This window comes from Heterodontus francisci, chromosome 7 (assembly GCF_036365525.1).
Source record: "Heterodontus francisci isolate sHetFra1 chromosome 7, sHetFra1.hap1, whole genome shotgun sequence".
Taxonomy (NCBI): domain Eukaryota; kingdom Metazoa; phylum Chordata; class Chondrichthyes; order Heterodontiformes; family Heterodontidae; genus Heterodontus; species Heterodontus francisci.
The window spans coordinates 46,831,470-46,850,928 of NC_090377.1; the positions used below are offsets into that span (position 1 = coordinate 46,831,470).

At 40.2% G+C, this 19,459-nt stretch overlaps 1 protein-coding gene across 1 annotated transcript in view; it reads left to right on the plus strand.

The window, feature by feature from the left end:
• LOC137371955 (inactive dipeptidyl peptidase 10-like) overlaps positions 1 to 19,459 on the plus strand; it is a 939,618-nt gene that overhangs the window by 413,212 nt on the left and 506,947 nt on the right. The window contains exon 4 of the mRNA XM_068035118.1: positions 15,521 to 15,615. Coding sequence (XP_067891219.1) covers positions 15,521 to 15,615 — 95 coding nt within the window. The remainder of the gene's footprint in view (positions 1 to 15,520; positions 15,616 to 19,459) is intronic.

Sequence of the window (19,459 nt, forward strand, 5' to 3'; positions counted from 1 at the left end):
TAACCACTGCGCCACTGTGCCGCCCCAAAATAGTATATATATTTTTTTTTATTTAGAAGTACAGCACTGAAACAGGCCCTTCGGCCCACCGAGTCTGTGCCGACCATTAGCCACCCATTTATACTAATCCTACATTAATCCCATATTCCTATCACATCCCCTCAATTCCACTACCACCTACCTACACTAGGGGCAATTTGTAATGGACAATTTATCTATTAACCTGCAAGTCTTTGGCAGTGGGAGGAAACCGGAGCACCCGGCGGAAACCCACGCAGACACAGGGAGAACTTGCAAACTCTGCACAGGCAGCACCCAGAATCGAACCCGGGTTGCTGGAGCTGTGAGGCTGCGGTGCTAACCACTGCGCCACTGTGCCGCCTGCTATTTGGAGTATTTCCAGTGCTGGTTATTCCGAATGGTAAATGATTGAAACAAAATTCCGAACGAAGTAGTGAAGGTTGTCAATAACCTTGACTTCTTATCCAACAGAAATTGCCAAAAGCCACTATGCACATCAAACTTTGTGAGCATGATACTTTTGGATAACTTTGCAAAGCATTCGTCTACTGAGGACATCGGATGAATTTCTCTTGCCACAGCCTTATTAAGTTAAGTCTACACAAATGCAAAAAGCACTGTTAAGTTTCGGGATTGGAACCAATCCCAAACACCACTCTGTAGGTTCAGTGACAGGAGAAATGACTCTCATCTTGGTCATTTCTTCTAGTTGATGTTGGACTTGCTTTATTAGTGGGTGTGGTATCTTTCTAGGCGTGAAAAGACATATAGATTTAGCATCTTTTGTCAACATAATGCGATATTAGGTCTTCAGTCTTTCTACACCAGTAAATAATATTGGAAAGTCTTTTTGGAAGTGACTCCTGGATTCTTGTTGCTTAACTTCTTCCACAGTTCTTATAAGATGAAGGTCAATACAAGCTCTTCTACTTAACAGAGAAAATTCCTGATTCCATAGAGATACAGTGTTTCCAATATTTGCTTTTCCTTGTACTGGAGTGTTGCGTGTAGATTTCCCTTGGCTTTCAGTTCAATCCTTCCTGGGTGATGTAACTGAGTTTCTGTGCCGGTAATGCATTAATAACCACAGTTCATTTTTTGATAAAACTGTTATACTTGCTCCAGTGTCTAGTTTATAACTGGTGATATGTCCATTGACATATATATCTGCAGACCAGAATGCCTGATTAGGGTCCTTAATCTCGCAAAGTAAGTTTTCTGATTTCTCTCCTGATGGAGATTGTTCAACTTCATTAATAGCTTTATGCATGAAGATATTTTCTTTCAAACCTGTGGCAGTAGAGATTTTACTTTGGCACATCTTTCCACAATGGCCTACTTTCTGACAGTGGAAGCATTCTGTTTTGTTTGCAGAACACTGTTCGTGCCTGTGGGACTTATGGCGCCACAGTGCTGGCAGGGTTACATGGCATCTTGCACTTCCCGCCTCTCCCTCCCACCCCAGTGTACCTTCTTTACTGGTGCTTCTTTTACAGCCCTGTGGTTCAGGAACTGTGCTGTTGCTAAAGATTTCCTGAACCAAGGTCTTACTTCACCTCTCAGGATTGCTCTGTTCTTCTTCTGCACCTCTGCTTGTCTCACCAGCAGAATTGCTTTGTCTAGGGTGTGGTCATCCTTAGACTGCAATAAATCTGATAGGGATTCATCAGTAATACCTACTACAATGTGGTCTCTTAGTAATTTTGCTTTTAGGTCTCCATATTTGCATCCTTCAGCTAGTCTGTAAAGGTTATTAATAAAAGCATCAACTGTTCCACCTGGTTTCTGGACTCTCATATTAAATTTTGCCCTTTCCAGAATCTTAATACTCCTTAGCTTGAAATAGCCATAAAGGCTTTTAAAACTTCATCAAATTTGTCTGATGTCTTATTAATGCCTTGTCTTTCAATAAAATTGTCTGCTATTGCTCTGATGGAATACAGCAATGCTTCAGACTGGCTGTCTAATTTGGAAGCAATTCTGTACCTCAAAAATCTTTTTTGCCAGAGTGACCAATTTTGTGTTTGATTTGGTCCTTCCATGTGTCCAAACCTCTCTGGTATTCGGAATTTAAGATCCATGGCTTTCTATTTGGTTTACTTTCTTTTTAAAATTATCTTTCCAGCATTGGAAGTTTCCCGCGCTTTTCAGCCTCTCACTCACTCCTGCTATGGTCATCATTTCTCCCTGTGAAATTTCACCGCGAGACTCTGTATTTATTTCATTCTTTCTTTAAACACAGTTTTGCAGCATTTTTTTTCTGTACTCTTTTTACTCCCTTCACTTAGAGTATTGAGTATTTGCAGCCTTTTTTTCTCTCTCTCATGGTCGCTACGTGTATTGGCGCTGACCTCGGATCTGCCCTCGCTAAGGACTTTTGGTTTTCTTGGTGCTGCCTGCCCAGTGCCGTTAGGAACAACTTTTTACCCTCTTTAAGGGTTGCTTACCAGATCTGTGACCGTTGATTGGTTCTCTGACTGGAAGCCTTCGATCACTGGACTGGAATTTTTTCACAGACTTCCCACCTCTGTGGTGCAGCCTGAATGCCTCAACAAGCCAATTCCCCAACTCTCTGTGCCTCCTTCATCCATGGAGTAGCTCTGGAGCTTTTTCACAGTCTCTTCTCGAGTTCTGCAGTTTTGGCACTTTTTTTGCAGGTCAACTTTCTTTAAAGTATATTTCAAATTCTTCTGGGTATTGTATGCTAAGAACCACTGCTGTTCACCATCTCAAATTTGATATTAATAGTCTGCTTCCTGAAAAGTTCAATTGGTTTCTATTGTTACGACTAGGTGAGAAAGGGGGCTAGGGGTCCCTCTCAGCCTTCACCTGGTCTTACCGTAACAGGGTTTAATTTTAAACACACTGTGTTTTTAGCTTCCCCTTGGTGAATCCTTGTTCACTGCTTTCCAATTATAAGGCAAATAAACCAGCACAAACAGGTTTTCTTAGGTTTAAAGATGAAAGGTTGAAACTTATTAAACTTAAACTCTAATTTGGTTAATGCCTATGGATACACAAGGCTCCCACGCTAGCGTGCATATGTGATACACACATGCAAATAGAGACAGAAAAGAGCAGAAGAAAAATAAAGTGGAAAAGTTTGAGGCAATCTCTGAAGAGTTGTTGTTATGGTTCTTCAAGATCACTGTAGAGTCCTTGATTATCGATAGATCTTGCTCTTCATTGGGGCCCAGTATTCTTCTTAAACCTTGTTCGCTGTAGGAGATTTTTCTCTCTTGGGTTCATGTGTCTTTAGTGGATTTGGAGTTACATGAGAAAGAGCGGGAGAGCCAGACAGGAGAGGTCTTCTTCAGTCCAGAAGCATACTGCAGTGTCTCTGTTCAAAACTCTTTGTACAATTCAGAAAAACCAGGTTAGTTGTGTGACCAACTGGTCTGACCACGTCTGTTTGTGGATTCGGCCATCCCAGCAGTCATCCTGAAATTTGAGCTCCCTCACCTTCAATGTCTGGTGCTCAAAGTCCATTGTGGGTTAAATTGGATAAGGAAAGTAACCCCTTTGACTCCACAAGCACTGTCTGTTAATATGCAAATGTCTTTCCAACCAAGGGCCTGGTGATTTCCTTTTTAAGCAAATCCTTTCTTCACTTCAACAACAATTTTCAAATCAATGTTCAAATGACAAAATTAATGTGCCTCATTGTTGGCAGGTGGAGGGGGTCTGCATGACACTATATTTAAAAACTTTTGTCTCCAGCTTGCAGAAAACCTCAAACCTGGCTCTTCAGGCTGAGTTCTGTCACAACAGGGTTGCCAGTATTTGTTTATGGTCGCCATTGAGCCTAATCAAAATAAAAATAGTTGAATCTGCACAGTAACATAATGAATGTGGTTTAACGAGATTGCAGAGTTTGTGAATCCTTCAGGGTAAGACCTTGTTTAACAAGATGTTTCAGACCTACTGTGCAAGTGAATTAATACATGAGGAAACTAAAAGATAGAAGACAGGAGGTAGCAGAGAACCATCAGGATTGGTATGAAGACAGGTGCTGAAAGTAAAAACCTGCACAAAACTTATTAGAGAGGAAGTAATGGAAAACCTGATTCAATAAGTTGAAAGTAAACAAAAGACAAAATTTGATTGAACATCAAATATAAGAAAATATGCACCAATAAACAATGCTGATGGAGAATTAAAACTGTTAGCTTCACCTGAATTTAAGTTATTCATGAGTTCATGAAAATGTCTCTGGGCCAGCTTAGTAAGTTTATCCACAGAACAGCTGTGCCACACAGAGCAGATTTAAATTCTGTCTTGTGCTGAGGTAACTGATCTCAGCCAGGCCAGGTTATTGGTGCTACTTACTGTTCTCACTACACTCGATTAAGGAGGGAAATATAAACTAGGCTTCCCATTCTTGATCACTGACCAGTAGTCCCGATTGGATGTGCGGCTGTATTAGCTTTGCAGGAGGATGTCAGGCTCCCTTTTGAATCCCCCTGTACAGTTGAATAATCAACACTCACTGTTAAGAATGGATAATGTTTATTGTAAAACAAACCATGTCTATGGATTTCCCTGCAAGAAACCAACATCTTCAGGAGATGAGAGACAGATTGGCAGGAGTTATGATTTATATATATGTGATAGATCAATATATCTAGACAGCTGCTCTAGCATCAAAAGAAGAGCCAGGTGGGTAAGATGTTAAAAGGTTATAATGTTAGTTGGTAACTCTTGAATTGGTATTCACAATTTCTTTATATCTCTTATTGGGCCATCGAAGTATGACAACTCTCATTACTCAACAACATTTTAAGATACATGTAGACACAGTAATACTTTGCATTCAGTATCAAATCCTACTTTTTCATATAATATGATACTTCTGAGATAAAACATTGTAGAATGTTATTTCAGCTCCCCTGACATCCAGATCCTGTTACTGATGACAGTGATGTGCCCTGAAGACTATTGAGAGTGACCTCATGTAGCTTATCATTTATCACAGGATATACTCCAATCATGTTACTACCTTCCCTTATTTCCATTTGGCCAGTTCCTTACAAAGGTAAAATGATGTAGTGTGATGAAAGATACATTGTACTGCTGGCTTGTTCGCCTCCTCAAAACAACATTGATTTCAAGGTTTTATTTCTTGGAACTGATGGAAAACACACTTTTGAAAGATACATTGTAGGTGTACAATTTGGACTGAACTGGAAGCATGAAAATTACTTTGGTAGGTCTACATTGGAACACATTGTTTTGAGCATTACAGTTTCAAGATCAGAGTACTTTTGTAATATTCCAAAAACATAAAACCAGTCTCATGGAGAGTTTAGCAAGGTCATGCTAAATAGTGAATAATACAGTATCAACATTTTACTTTATACCCAATCATAAATTTAAATTTCAAAAATTACAGCTTGCTATTCTTGTCACAAATAGAGGAATTTGATAAATAATTCAAAACTGTTAGTACTAGTACTAACAATTTTATCAATATACATCTATAGTTGAAACTAAAAATATACACACTAAGGCTGGATTTTACCAACCCCTCGACGTCGTGGATCGTGGCAGGGGGGCCCCGTAAAATGCTTGCGGGAGTGGCCTGCCACAACCCATGATGCCGAGAAGGCCCCGCTGCATATTACCAGCGGCGGTGAGGCCTTGGTGTGGCCCCCACCCTGCCACTAGGCGGCGGGACCTTCATTTTCATATGTAAATTAATTAAAACAGAATTCAAATTGCCTTACCTGCTCCCGGCGGCCGTCCCACGCCAATTTTACGGCCGATGGCCACAACTTTCATGCTGAACGGCGTTCCGAGGCGGGACACTATTGGGGAGGGGGAGGGGAGGAGTCAAATTATCAGGGGGGAAGGGCAGAAGCGGGAAAAAACTTTTTCATTGGGTGTGGGGATGGTGGGAAGGAGTTTAGGGTGAAAGGGAATAGATTTTGGTGGGGGAAAGGCTGTTACAGATAACTAATCCTTTTTTGGAGGATGGGCCAAAAAACTATTTATGCATTGAGGGGGTGGGAGAGGGGATTGCAGGTTAGACAAATCTTAATTTAAATGTTTATAGAACAGGAACCTTTAAAAATTTAAATTTCTCCTGAAGGGCTGGAAGCCCTTTAAAACTGGCGCCAGCGCCTGCACGGTGGCACCGGACACCATTGCCAGGGTGCGGCGGCCCCTCCGTCTACATCCTCGGGGTGGCCGCTCTACCCCCACCATCTAAATGACACAGAGCGCGGCGTGCTGATAAAATTCAGCCCTAGGTGGGGATGGGGTGGGGGGCACACATGCTTTTTATATTTATCCATAACACGGTATTATGATATTGCTAATACTGCTGTATTGCTAACATTGCTATTACGGAGTAAAATAAGATGATTTCCGAAATTTGTGTTCTTTGTTCTCAGTATCGTATCATAATATTTCAAGAAAGATTAGGATGCAAGAATAATAATACCAAAGTTGGCAGTTTTATTCCAAATTTAATAGTTATTATTGCAAATTAATTAATTAACTTTGTAATTGAAGCTCAAAGAAATATAGCCATATTGTTAGAGAATGCTGGAGTAGGAGGAGATAGCATTTTGTGGTCTAAGCCGAGGTTTAGATTCAACAAATAAGGACATCATGAAATTTCAGCAATGAATAAGGGAGGAGAGAAGTAAAGGGACATTGGTATGCTGATACAATAATTAAAGATGGCAGCACCAATAGATGAGGCCATAACAAATAGGAAATGGAATCATTACTTTTGTATGGAAAGGCGCAGAATCCATAATGTTGGAATACAATGTTGAACTTCTACTAAAAATTGTACAGTTTTGGGCATCTGATTATAGGAAAGATACAAAAGAAATTAAATAGATGAGCATATATTCACTCGGACATTACAAGGATGAGGACTTGCTATTAGGCAGAGAGATTTGAGAATGTACTGTTTTTCACCCTTGCTGCTCTTGTGAGGTTGTGGAACCTCTATATACATTGAAACCAGGTGCTGGGGGGTAATGCTGCAGACACTGACCCTTTCAGATATTTCTGTCCATGGCTGATTCATTGTGGCCTTTCAGAGACTCTTGTGCCTTCTGTGGAAGAATTGTTCCATGCATCCCCTCATGTCTTCAATTAAAACCTCTGGGGAAGTATCAAGGAATTATGGGTCAACCTTTCTGTTCATGATGGCTACCGGATAACATTTTTGAGCTATTTGCAACACTTTAAAAGCAGTTCCTATGCAAGGATAAAAGCAGGGAATATTGCCTAATTTGAGAAATTGCATCCCGTTTTAAGTAGAGTCAAAAATTGCCCTGGAAATTGTGTGTGACATGGGGGATCGGTTGTCCATTTCTGGAAGCAACTGAGAGGACAGCCCTCCCCTGATATTTTAACAAACCCCAGGTGCTAAAATGGTCTGGGCCTCACATTCAACTCTTTGAGAAGTTTTCTCTCATAGCCCTGAACTCACCCTGCGTTTTTCAACCTGAAGACATATGGATGCCAAGTCCCCAGCACGTCCCATGAAACCCAGTGGGAAGAAGGGCTCAGACAAGCCTGCAGGTCCTTCTCTTATTTTTAGTTATTTTTCCAGAGGGCACTTAGCCTTTGTGCCAGTTGTAAACACACCTGGCCTTGCCGCTTCTGAATACCGTGTCCCTTCAGCCTTGGCAACAACTGCTAGTGCATTGAAATGTTCTTTAATTCTCTTCAGGAGGTTTTGAGATTTTTTCCCTCCTTTTAGTGACACTCCCCTCAAATTCCTCTCTTACTAGTATTGTCATTCCTAAACCCACCTGACATTGTTGATAATTATGCAATGTCGGGCCAGAAAATTGGGTGCAATTTACACAGTTGCATCTTAAAGCAGTCCTAATCAAATGAGAACTGCCTTAGGCCTGAAGATGAAAGTTGACCCAAAATATTCCATCCTTATTATCTAGATGATTTCGGTTCCCTTGAATATAGGTATGCCACCTGAAAAGCATGTTATAAATGTGTACTGAGGATCTCTTTAAGTACTGTGTAATGTGTCTAATCAAAGGAACATTTAACAATGACAATGCAGGACTACAGCTTTTGATTTTATGAATTAGTGCCAATTATTTTGCAAATTGATATTTTAGTGAAAAGATAAATATCACTTTGATTATGGTTGTAGTTCATACAGGTGTGCAGGTTACAGTGTGTTGTTGATGCTAGATATTGTGACATCTGATACTTTTGACATAAATAACAACCATGTTTAATGCAGTTCAATATAATATCAATGAGCAAAGCTTTCCCTTGCTATTAAAATAGAAGACTTGTATCCTCTTAGTCCTAGTTTGTTGACCTTGCCTTGTCTTAAAAACCAATGAAAACACTGATTAATCTTTAGTTATGTTATCAGTAGAAATCTTCCATATGGATATTTTGTACCATCCTCATGAAATAGTTACCAAAGTGTTCACAATATTGGTCACAGCCCTGCTCCAGCATATGGAATAAATGTCTCTTTGAATTGCAGTGGGAGACAGGAATGTAACTTATTCAGCTAGCTTCCTCTTGAGGAGAGTATCCAATAAGAGTAGTATTTTGAGAATCTCCAGTGACTAATATATTTTTTCATTGAGCTTTTCTGTTTTTCATATCTATGTTAGACAACAGATAAATGATAACTCATCTGCTATTGGAGATTGAATGCATATTATACAAATATGTGTTTTTTCCCTACCACCCTGCACTGATGAATGTCTATGTAAGGAAGATAATTGAATAATTTGTACTGAAAAGGTTACAAAAGTGATAGCTGAATATTGTAATGCAGCCTAAATGCTTTTTAAACACAAAATATTACTGGTTTGGAACTGCTTATAATTATGTTCCTATTTACTGGTACTGAAGAGTTAAAAGTACCCGATTCAAAACACCAGTGTTCCCTGTTTTCTATATTCATTGTTTGTGAATGAATTGAAATTTATCACAATTATGTGGAGAAATACCCAAACTCATATTATCAATGACATGACATATTAATAATGAAGTGGCACTACAGAGAAATTTTGATTGCTTTTCTGGGCTGGAAACATATAAACTAGTCATTAAAATTAATTCTGTTCAGTTGTAAACATGCTATAAGTATAATTTTCCCCTCCAATATTCTTCTTTTATTCCTCCTTTCAGAAGATGACAACTCATACAGTGGTGTAGTTTCATTGGTGGGACTTTCTCTTTATTACTTTGTCTTATGTCTGTGTCTAGACAGTAAGCACTAGTGAGCTATTCAACTGTGGAACTATCACAGGCAACCCAACTTCTGATCACACTTGCAGCAGAGATTTTTGGATAATGATTGGGATCAGTAGTTGGTTGGCTTTCCAGTTCCTTATCTTAAAGACATTAGACAAACGATGACATTCCCACTTTGACTGAACTCAGCAAAAAACAGAAGTCAAGTATGGAAGTATATGACTGACTATTGCACCATTAGGTGCACTGAAGGATCAGAGCAGTTCACCACATCTGATAAGCAGTTCACCACATTAGATAAATAGAACTTTTCGTAGTAGCCTGTTTGGACGATGTCACATAAGGTTCACTATAAACTCAGGACTTTGTCACTGAGTTTTCTGGTAGGTTTATTTATGGAGATGTTCAGCATGTTAGATAGCTCAGGATATATTTGGGTAGAATTTCAATTTGCTACCCTTGGATAAAACTGGTGTTGCCAATCAATTGCCCATTATAGAAACCAACTGGCTGCCATCTCCATTTCCCAGGTGGCAAATTGAAAACCTGCCCCATTCTGTTTATATTTTGATACTTGAATTTTCCATTCAGATAACCCCCTTCTCAGTAAACACTTTCCAAATGATGCTTGCCTTTGGGAACAATGCCAAAGATGCTTGATCCGATGCACGTGTAATGGATAGTGACTTTAAGTAGTCTTTCTATTCAAAAGACTTAAGCATTGGAATCCTCAGATCATGCTATATCAAACTGTTCTAGTGAGGGGCTATGCTGATATTGTAAACAGTTCACAATGATATCAACTACCTAAGAGATTACGTACTATTTTTCATTATATCGCATACATTTGGCTTGAGATTAAAAAACACCAGTACTGGGCAGAACGACATTATAAACCCAATGAACAATCTAAAACAATAAAAGTATTAACAAATTTTGGGCAGCAGGAGACCATTGGCCAGGACTGAAAGAACAATTGCCAGCACTGAGGTAAGTTGCATATTTGGAAAAGAATCATGTTTGGGATGAGGGAGATCCTGGTAGGAGAAACCTTTATTTGTGGGACCAGGAACAGTAGGAATGCTAATGGGAAGTAAAAACAAAAGTAAAGTTCCATACCTGTTTGGGTCTCTTCTGGTTCTTATCCTGGTCCCTCTACCACTCTTGTACACATTCCTGGTAATCCTAGTTGTGGCAGAGTCCTGGGAACATATTTCCTGCCCATTCTTTCATCCTGGGAATATGCCTGGAATGGAGAAAAATAAGGAGGAGATTGAGAAAATAAATTAACTTTGGAGAAATGGAACACTTCGGAGAGAGCCAGGTGTATAAGACTGCCATTGTGAAGTTCACAAAATTGGGACACTGAGCATCTGAGTTTTCCTTCTTTCATGTGAAGAAGTAACCCTTCTTCTCAGTGGCACAGTTGAGATCAGAAACTTACTATGTGGAAAATCTTGGGTGACAAGAATCCTACCGGCCTGTGGTAATTCCTTTAGAGTTCCAAAACGCTAGACTGACACACTTGCCTTCGACAACTTTTTTGCATCAAGCTAAGTTGCCCACCTTGGGGGAAAAAAGGCTAAAAACCTGAGGAAGTCTACACCATAAAATATTGTTTGAATAGGAACCGTATACCTGCTTCTAAGAAACAAATCCAATCTGGCCAAGCTGACATGTCCTCCTATTCTTCAGCAATAAATTTGTTATTTTTCTTGAATAGGCAGAAGACTGAAAAGTATCTGGCAATTGAGTAGAAAAATCTTTTGTTCTCAATATGTTCAGCTACCTGGAATAACTTTTTGAAATTATATTAAACGTGATGGAGAAAAATATTTGAGAATTTGGCTGTCAGTTTTCATAATGGATTCTGTGAAAATGCAACCAGCTCAAAAGAGATGAAAAATTCATTAGTATGAACACTAGCTGATTGCTTTATGCTATTAAGTATTTTGAGCATGTAAATTGGAAAACTATCAGATGAAAATAGAAATATCTGTGCCAGTTATTAGACAATAATTTCCTTCATTAAACAAGATGTGCAATCATTATTCCACTGTTGAACAGACATTTAAATGCATTCTACAGGCTAGAAATAACTAGTTTCATGAAAATATCAAATGAATCATTTTAATCTCTCTTTATTGAAAATATTGTACCAGAGGTGCCTGTCATCGTTTCTCTTATTCTATAGTATTCACTACAGATTGATGTGAAAAATGGGAATGAAGTTTGATGAGGGCAATTCTGAAATTCATGAGTGTGAATAAATCACTCAACATTCACCACCTGCAACCACCCCGCCCCCCCTCCACACTGCGCTATGTGCACACGGTTATCAAAATTTTTGCTTACTTTTATATCAATCCACAAACAAAATTTACTAATTCAAAGCATACATCATCTCCCAGTAATTTCCATTATAGTTTTGGGGAACTAGGCACTGATTTAAATCATACAAGTTATAGAGATAATGATTCAAATGTTTTTGAGCTCTGAAACCAAAACCTGGTTAAACAAATAGCCAAATTTGCATCCTTATGCAATTTTTCACAGGAAATTTAGAACCAAATATTCTCAACAACCTACATTTACTTGGCATTGCAAGATTCTCATTGCCCCTCAATGCAAATGAATAATTTTAAGTGCCACTAAAATGAAAAATATTTTGTTTCTTGGCTTTCTGTAGGATCAATTACACTGACTAGCTCTTGTGTTCTTCAATGGGAATCATTACTTCAACTAACTAACTTCAATGAGTGTAGCATTTGGAGCACCACGACATCCCTGGGTTGTGCAGGAAAATATCAACCAAGATTTCTACTCCTGATTACTTACGAATGGCTCCTGTTAGAAAGTGTTCAAATGTGGATGCTTGCTGTGAACAGAATTGAGCAAATGTGTTGCCCCTAAAGTCAAATAACTTGTCAATAATTGGGCTGCCAACAATTGTGCATTTCCACCATGATTTAAATTAATAGAAGTTAATATAATAAATACAGAGGAATGAGAAATGAAAGAGCAGAACACATTTTAGTTTAATATAAATCATGCATACCTTATGGTGCTGTCTGTATCCAATGAATGGAGGCCCAGGAAAAAGGATGTGCATCCAAAAGAAGGAGAGAAGTGAGAAGCAAGCAAAGGCCAAGCCCCATAGTAGATCATGAAGTGCAGAGAGTGAAGGAGTGGCAGTTTACAATTAGAGGCACTGGTTGTGGCAATGGAATTTGGAAAATGTTGGGGGTGTGAGGAAAAGATCCAATAGTTCAAAAGCAGAGTTAAGATGTTTGGTACCTCCCTGTGTTTGCTGCGCTTCGAAGGAGGGTTAAGCTATTATGGCAACAGCAGTGTGCCTGTTGGTTTGTGTTGTACAAAGAACAGTACAGCACAGGAACAGGCCATTCGGCCTTCCAAGCCTGCGCCAATCTTGATGCCTGCCTAAACTAAAAGCTTCTGCACTTCCGGGGTCCGTATCCCTCTATTCCCATCCTATTCATCTATTTGTCAAGATGCCTCTTAAACGTCTCTATGGTACCTGCTTCCACCACCTCCCCCGGCAACAAGTTCCAAGCACTCACCACCCTCGGTGTAAAGAACTTGCCTCGCACATCCCCTCGAAACGTTGCCCCTCTCACCTTAAACCAATGTCCCCTAGTAACTGACTCTTCCACCCTGGGAAAAAGCTTCTGACTATCCAATTGTAAGAAATGGCTGTTTAATAACCTTATAAAATCTTTAAAAATTAATTGCTTCTTATAGAAATAGCTCTCTCTCTCACTCTCTTATTAAGAAAGGCTCTATAGAAGGTAACTAGGACAGCACAGACTGTTATCTCTGTCAGGGATATGATTCTAGCACAGGCTCTGAAACAAGACATTCTTAAAGCTGAAAAGAGGGAGCCTCGTACAAAAGGAGTTTACAAATGATACCAAGCACGAGATAAGGTGAAACATGACTTCGGGGGAGCAGAGTGATGGGCAGGGGAGGATTTTACTTTGACGACCTGCCCCTCGTTGATTGGGCAATTGGAATTGAACAAGTGATTGACATGGTACACTTATCAGCCTGTAGAAATAAAGTACATAAACAGGTGCTTGGGAGGGAAATCTTCAGTCTATGGAGGACAGAAGGAGAGCTTCCCAAAGCCTGGGTCAGCTGAGTATTAGGCTTCGGCCTAGCACTTTGGTTAGCTCAAGAAGACTGAGGATGCCAGTGACCGAACAGCTCACCAACAGCTCGTTTATATCATCCATCGGGGAGACGATCAACACCATTCTGTCCCACCATATGATCTGGGATTGTTGATCTGTTTTACTTGTTATGGGTCATATGTCTTTTCAGTCTATTTAGCTTATGCATCATCAAATTTAAACTGCTGCTTCTTAATAATCTACTTGAAAAAACACCTATGACTCTCCAACCCCCCACCCGCCTTCTTTGGATATCTGTTACTCCCGAATTGACATCTTACACAATAGAAATATTGAAATGATCTGAAGTATGAGGGGATTTTTTTTTAGTAATATCTGTATGTTGATTGGTAGCTTTTTGCAAAAGGAACATTGAACCAATCAGAAAACTTGGAGATAACTCTACAGTCATGCAGAACATGCATAAAACTATAGATAGTTAATCAATAATATATTTAATAATATTGCCTTAATCTTCTCTTCTTCTCTTCTTTGGCCTCCTTATCTCGAGAGACAATGGATAAGCGCCTGGAGGTGGTCAGTGGTTTGTGAAGCAGCGCCTGGAGTGGCTATAAAGGCCAATTCTAGAGTGATAGGCTCTTCCACAGGTGCTGCAGAGATATTTGTTTGTCGGGGCTGTTACACAGTTGGCTCTCCCCTTGCGCCTCTGTCTTTTTTCCTGCCAACTACTAAGTCTCTTCGACTCGCCACACTTTAGCCCCGTCTTTATGGCTGCCCGCCAGCTCTGGCGAACGCTGGCAACTGACTCCCACAACTTGTGATCAATGTCACAGGATTTCATGTTGCGTTTGCAGACGTCTTTAAAGCGGAGACATGGACGGCCGGTGGGTCTGATACCAGTGGCGAGCTCGCTGTACAATGTGTCTTTGGGGATCCTGCCATCTTCCATTCGGCTCACATGGCCAAGCCATCTCAAGCGCCGCTGACTCAGTAGTGTGTTTAGGCTGGGGATGTTGGCCACCTCAAGGACTTCTGTGTTGGAGATACGGTCCTGCCACCTGATGCCAAGTATTCTCCGGAGGCAGCCAAGATGGAATGAATTGAGACATCGCTCTTGGCTGACATACGTTGTCCAGGCCTCGCTGCCATAGAGCAAGGTACTGAGGACACAGGCCTGATACACTCGGACTTTTGTGTTCCGTGTCAGTGCGCCATTTTCCCACACTCTCTTGGCCAGTCTGGACATAGCAGTGGAAGCCTTTCCCATGCGCTTGTTGATTTTTGCATCTAGAGACAGGTGATAGTTGAGCCTAGTTAGGTGAACTCTTGAACCACTTCCAGAGCGTGGTCGCCAATATTGATGGATGGAGCATTTCTGACGTCCTGCCCCACAATGTTCGTTTTCTTGAGGCTGATGGTTAGGCCAAATTCATTGCAGGCAGCCAATTGGCTTAATATTACAATGATAAAGCTAATAATGACATCTGACAACTTTATTGCTTAATATTATGTTTAATTTAGCATCATTGTACATCAGCTGAAAACATGGAAAGATATTGTCCCAGGGGACCCAATTGTCTTTATTTCGCCCACAGGATTGTAGATTTGTGGGACAGGTTCCCACCAAATGCAGCTGGTACTGTGGTAATCATTTCTTTAAAAAGAAACAGATAAATTTACTATCAGTTATTTACCTTTTAAAAGATCAAATTAGCCCCATAGATTCCATGATGCAAATTTTATATTGTCTACAGATGGAATAGAGTTGGTACACAGATGCCCTTTTTTGTTTAAATTTCTCTTTAAGAACTCTTAAGATTCACCGCAATCTAAAATTGATAATTAAAAATAGGAAATTATGTAAACACACAACTGATCTAGTCAGCATCTGCAAAGCGAAAAGATGGGGTAAGGTTTCAGGTGTAAATCATTTGTCGGGTTCATGAAGGGTCTACAGCTGAATGGTTATCTATCTTTTCTCTTCAAATGCTAATAATCTGCTGTGTATTTACAACACGCTGTTTGTGATTATTTTTTCTCTTTTTATCTAAAACTGATGCTGCATTTTAAGTAGTAATTAAGATGTGTTGCTAGAAAAAAATTATCTAAATTGCTTCACTTTCTCCTGACAGATGCAGAGGTGGTATATCGGACCAGAGATGGGCATGTGATCAAACTGAATATAGTAACAAATGAAACAGCAGTATTGCTGGAAAACAGCACATTCGTAAGTAAATTAATTTGTGTTTATCTTTTCATTTCAAGATGTTTATAGTTTTGATTGTACATAAAAGTGATTATTACCTTTCATAACAACTGTGAAGGCTTCAAACTTAAGAGCATTCACCAACTAGAATTACAACCTGTATTTGTAAATATCTATAAGTACACTTGTTTTCCAACATCATGGTCTATTTTGGGAATTTTCAAGGGATGAAACTGTGGTATTTTTGTCATAGAAGGCTGACATTTTGGGCATTCGTCAGCTATGTTAGAGCTATGCCCCCTCTAAAATACACACTAGGTTCTGGTGGAACTATATGCCTCCATCCAAAAAGATGCATGAATGAAAATGACAGGATAATAAGGGCAAAATCAGCTCTTTCAGAAATTCCATCAAGGTAAGCTACTCCAAAGGAGAAGCACAGTGAGAATACACCTTTCAATCAGACTCCATAGACAATACCAATCTTTTGATGATGTATCAGAGCCTCATTAATAAATGTAAGCTCGGGTCTGATGATGTAGTTACGTCTGTTATTGCTGTCTCTGTCTATGTTGCTGTCATCAGATTCTGCTGCTGCCAACAAACTCTGGGAGAGACAAGTTGCAAGGCAGCCATTTCCAATTATACTTAAAGGGATCCACAGGTGTTCTTAGGTAAAACTGTACAGTTTTGAGAGGTATTTTGCTTACAAGAAATAGGTTTTTTTTGTGTTACTTATATGACTTCAAAGTGCTCGTAATTGTGGTTGGCCTTTCAGAACACTTAAGGGGCTTCTGCTATCACACTTATTGTTTCAAAGGGGCCCTTCTAGGAATTTTGCTTTTGCAGGAGGAGGAGGAGTAGATACAGGAGGAAGCAGTAAACAGAGCTGCAGCTGTCTGGAGAACTAATGGGAGGAGGTGACTCGCCAAAATCATTATCTTCTCAACAGAGTTTATAGACTCAGGACAATGTACCTGAGCAGCAGTGCATAAGGGAAGCTTTGCTTTTCTAGGAAAGTTGTCACAGAGCTGTGTCACCTTCTGCAACAAAGCCTGCAACCAATTGTCATAGCTAGCACATCACTGCTTTTTGCAATCTGGGACTCTGAAACCTTAAACTTTGCCTCATCTCAGCTGTCAGAGAGGATATCAGTTACATGAGTTGGTCTGCGGGCGACTGATCGTATGATTACTAGTGCAAGCACTTTGGCCAGTTTCCCTGTGGAAGCAGCAGGATAGGATTCTGAAGGTCACACTGATTGCAGAATTCCCCCCACTTCCAAAGTATCATTGACTGCACTCATCTTCCCCTGCAGGCACCTTCATATGAGTGCACTGGCATCATAAACAATAAGGGCTTACATTCTATTAATGTGCAACTGGTGTGTAATCACCAACAGCTTATTATACAGGTCTGTGCCTGCTTTCCTGGCTGCTGTCATGATGCTTTCAGTTTGTAGCAATCCTCCATACCCATCTTTTGTCCCTGCACAGCTGGAACCTGTGCTCAGAAGCCAAACTGCAATACAATCAGATCTGTGGTTGAATTAGAGCTCTCATCGAGAATACCATTGGAGTCCTCAAACAAAAATTCTGATGTCTGGTCAGGTCTGGTGGCATCCTGACATACAGCCCACAAAATATGTCCAGTATGATATTGGTTTTCTGTATGTTGCACAACTATGCTTTGCAGTGAGGACAGCACATGAAGCTACCATTAGACAATGATTTTTGGTATGATGAGGTATAGAACACAGATGACTTTGAGAATGGTAAGGAGGTGGGAGAGCTCCAGAAGTTGCCTGCAGCTGGAGATGTCTGCCAGCAGCTTATTGAAGAACACTTCACATGAACAATCACTGCTGCCCTGCAGTTATAGTCATGTCCAATGTCAGTCCCAGCCCTTCCGCCCTCAAATAAATTCCATTTTTTTCTGAATTGATTTTCATGTCAGCTAACATTGTAGGGTTATCAGCTTCTACAGAAAACTGTCTGCATATAAAGATTTCAAAAAGAATTATCATTTATTGGCTGAGACAAATGCCTATACAGTAACCATCATCCTGCTGTAAGTCCCATGTACCACCTCAAGTTCTCTCATACCTACTCCAGTGCTGCTATGAGATGAACCCCAGAAGCTTCAACAAAGAAGGTGGAAAGCTGCTCTGGATCAGTCTAGGACTCATGAGATGCTTGAGGTTGATGGTCTAGGAACTTGGGTCTAAGATGGTCAGACAGTTGATGGCATCAAGTTAGTAGCTATTGGATCAGTCTGGCCTCTCTGAATTTCTGGAAGTGTGTTGAGAGTGTGTGAGAGAGATAATGAGAAATGGAAAAGAAAATGTTTAAACAGCCTGCTATGCTGACTTGAGAGGCATGGAAAGCGGGGAAGGGAAGGATTGATAGTGAGGTTCTACAGGTCTGGAGAGAGGGAATGAAAGCTATGAATGGGAGTCTTCTCTTGACAGTCCTGGCCAAGTTACTATTTTTTTTTCTGGACTACAGCTAGTTCCAGGGGGCAATGCTGTCAGTCACATCTCATCATGCCTGTTAACTGATTTGTCTTGGCACCTGGCAGGGAAGAGCACCTCCTTTCTGCTGTTCGCTTCGTTAATCTACAACAACAAAAACTTGCATCTTTTAGATAGTGGAACATCCCAAGGCATTTCACAGGAGCAATAATCAAACAAAGTTTGACAGTAAGCTACATAGAAAGATCTTAGGACAACTGATCAAAAGCTTAGTCAAAGGGGTAAGTTTTAAAGAACATCTTAAAGGAGGGGAGAGAGGAAGACAGCAATTTTCCCCTTAAGCTGCATGGCCATGCAGCAGCCTGGAAGTTCCCATGCAGGCCGAGCACAATTTGGCCCCTTTATGTTCGCGTACATGCAAAAAAAATTTAAGGTCCCATGCACTTAAATAAATAGGCCGTGCACAACAACAAAAAAAATTAGAGGGAACATTAGTAGAGTGGTAGAAAGGTTTAGGGCAGGAATTCCAAAGCCTAGGCAGCTGCAGCCACATCCAACAATGGTGGAGCAAAGAAAATCGGGAATGCACACACAAGATGTCAGAATTTGACAAGTGCACAGACTCTAGAGGGTTGTAGGGCTGGAGGAGTTTGCAGAGATAGAGAAGGGAGAAGCCATGGAGTGATTTGAAAATAAGGATGAAAATTTTAAAATTGAGGTGTTGACAGACTGCGACCCCATATAGGTCAGTGAACACATGGTAATGGGTGAATAGGTCTTGGTGCGAGTTAGGATTCCGGCAATGCAGTTTTGGATGAGCTCAAGCTCATGAAGGGTGCAATGTGGGAGGCTGGCTAGGAGTATATTGGAATAGTTGAGTCCAGAGGTAACAATATGGATGAGGGTTTCTGCAGCAGATGAGTTAATTTTCATGTAGATTGGCCAAGTCAAATTGGCAAAGGTAGCCTTGAGGATGAGTTCATAGAGTGTATTTGGGCTAGTTTCTTAGAACAATACATTGTGGAACCGACCAGTGAACGGGCTGTTTTACATCTGGTAATTTGTAATGAGACAGGATTAATTAATGATCTTACAGTAAGGGATCCTTGAGGGAAGAGTGATCATAACATTGAATTTCACATTCTGTTTGCAAGTGAGAAACTTGGGTCTGAAGCTAGTGTCTTTGATTTAAATAAAGTCAATTACAAAGGTATGAAGGCAGAGTTGGCTAAAGTGGACAGGGAAAATAGATTAAAATGTAAGATGATAGATAAGCAATGGCAGACATTTAAGGAGATATTTCATAATTCTCACCAAAGATATATAACATTGAGAAAGAAAGACTCAACGAGAACTTCTACAAGAATCATCTGTGGCTAACAAAGGTATCAG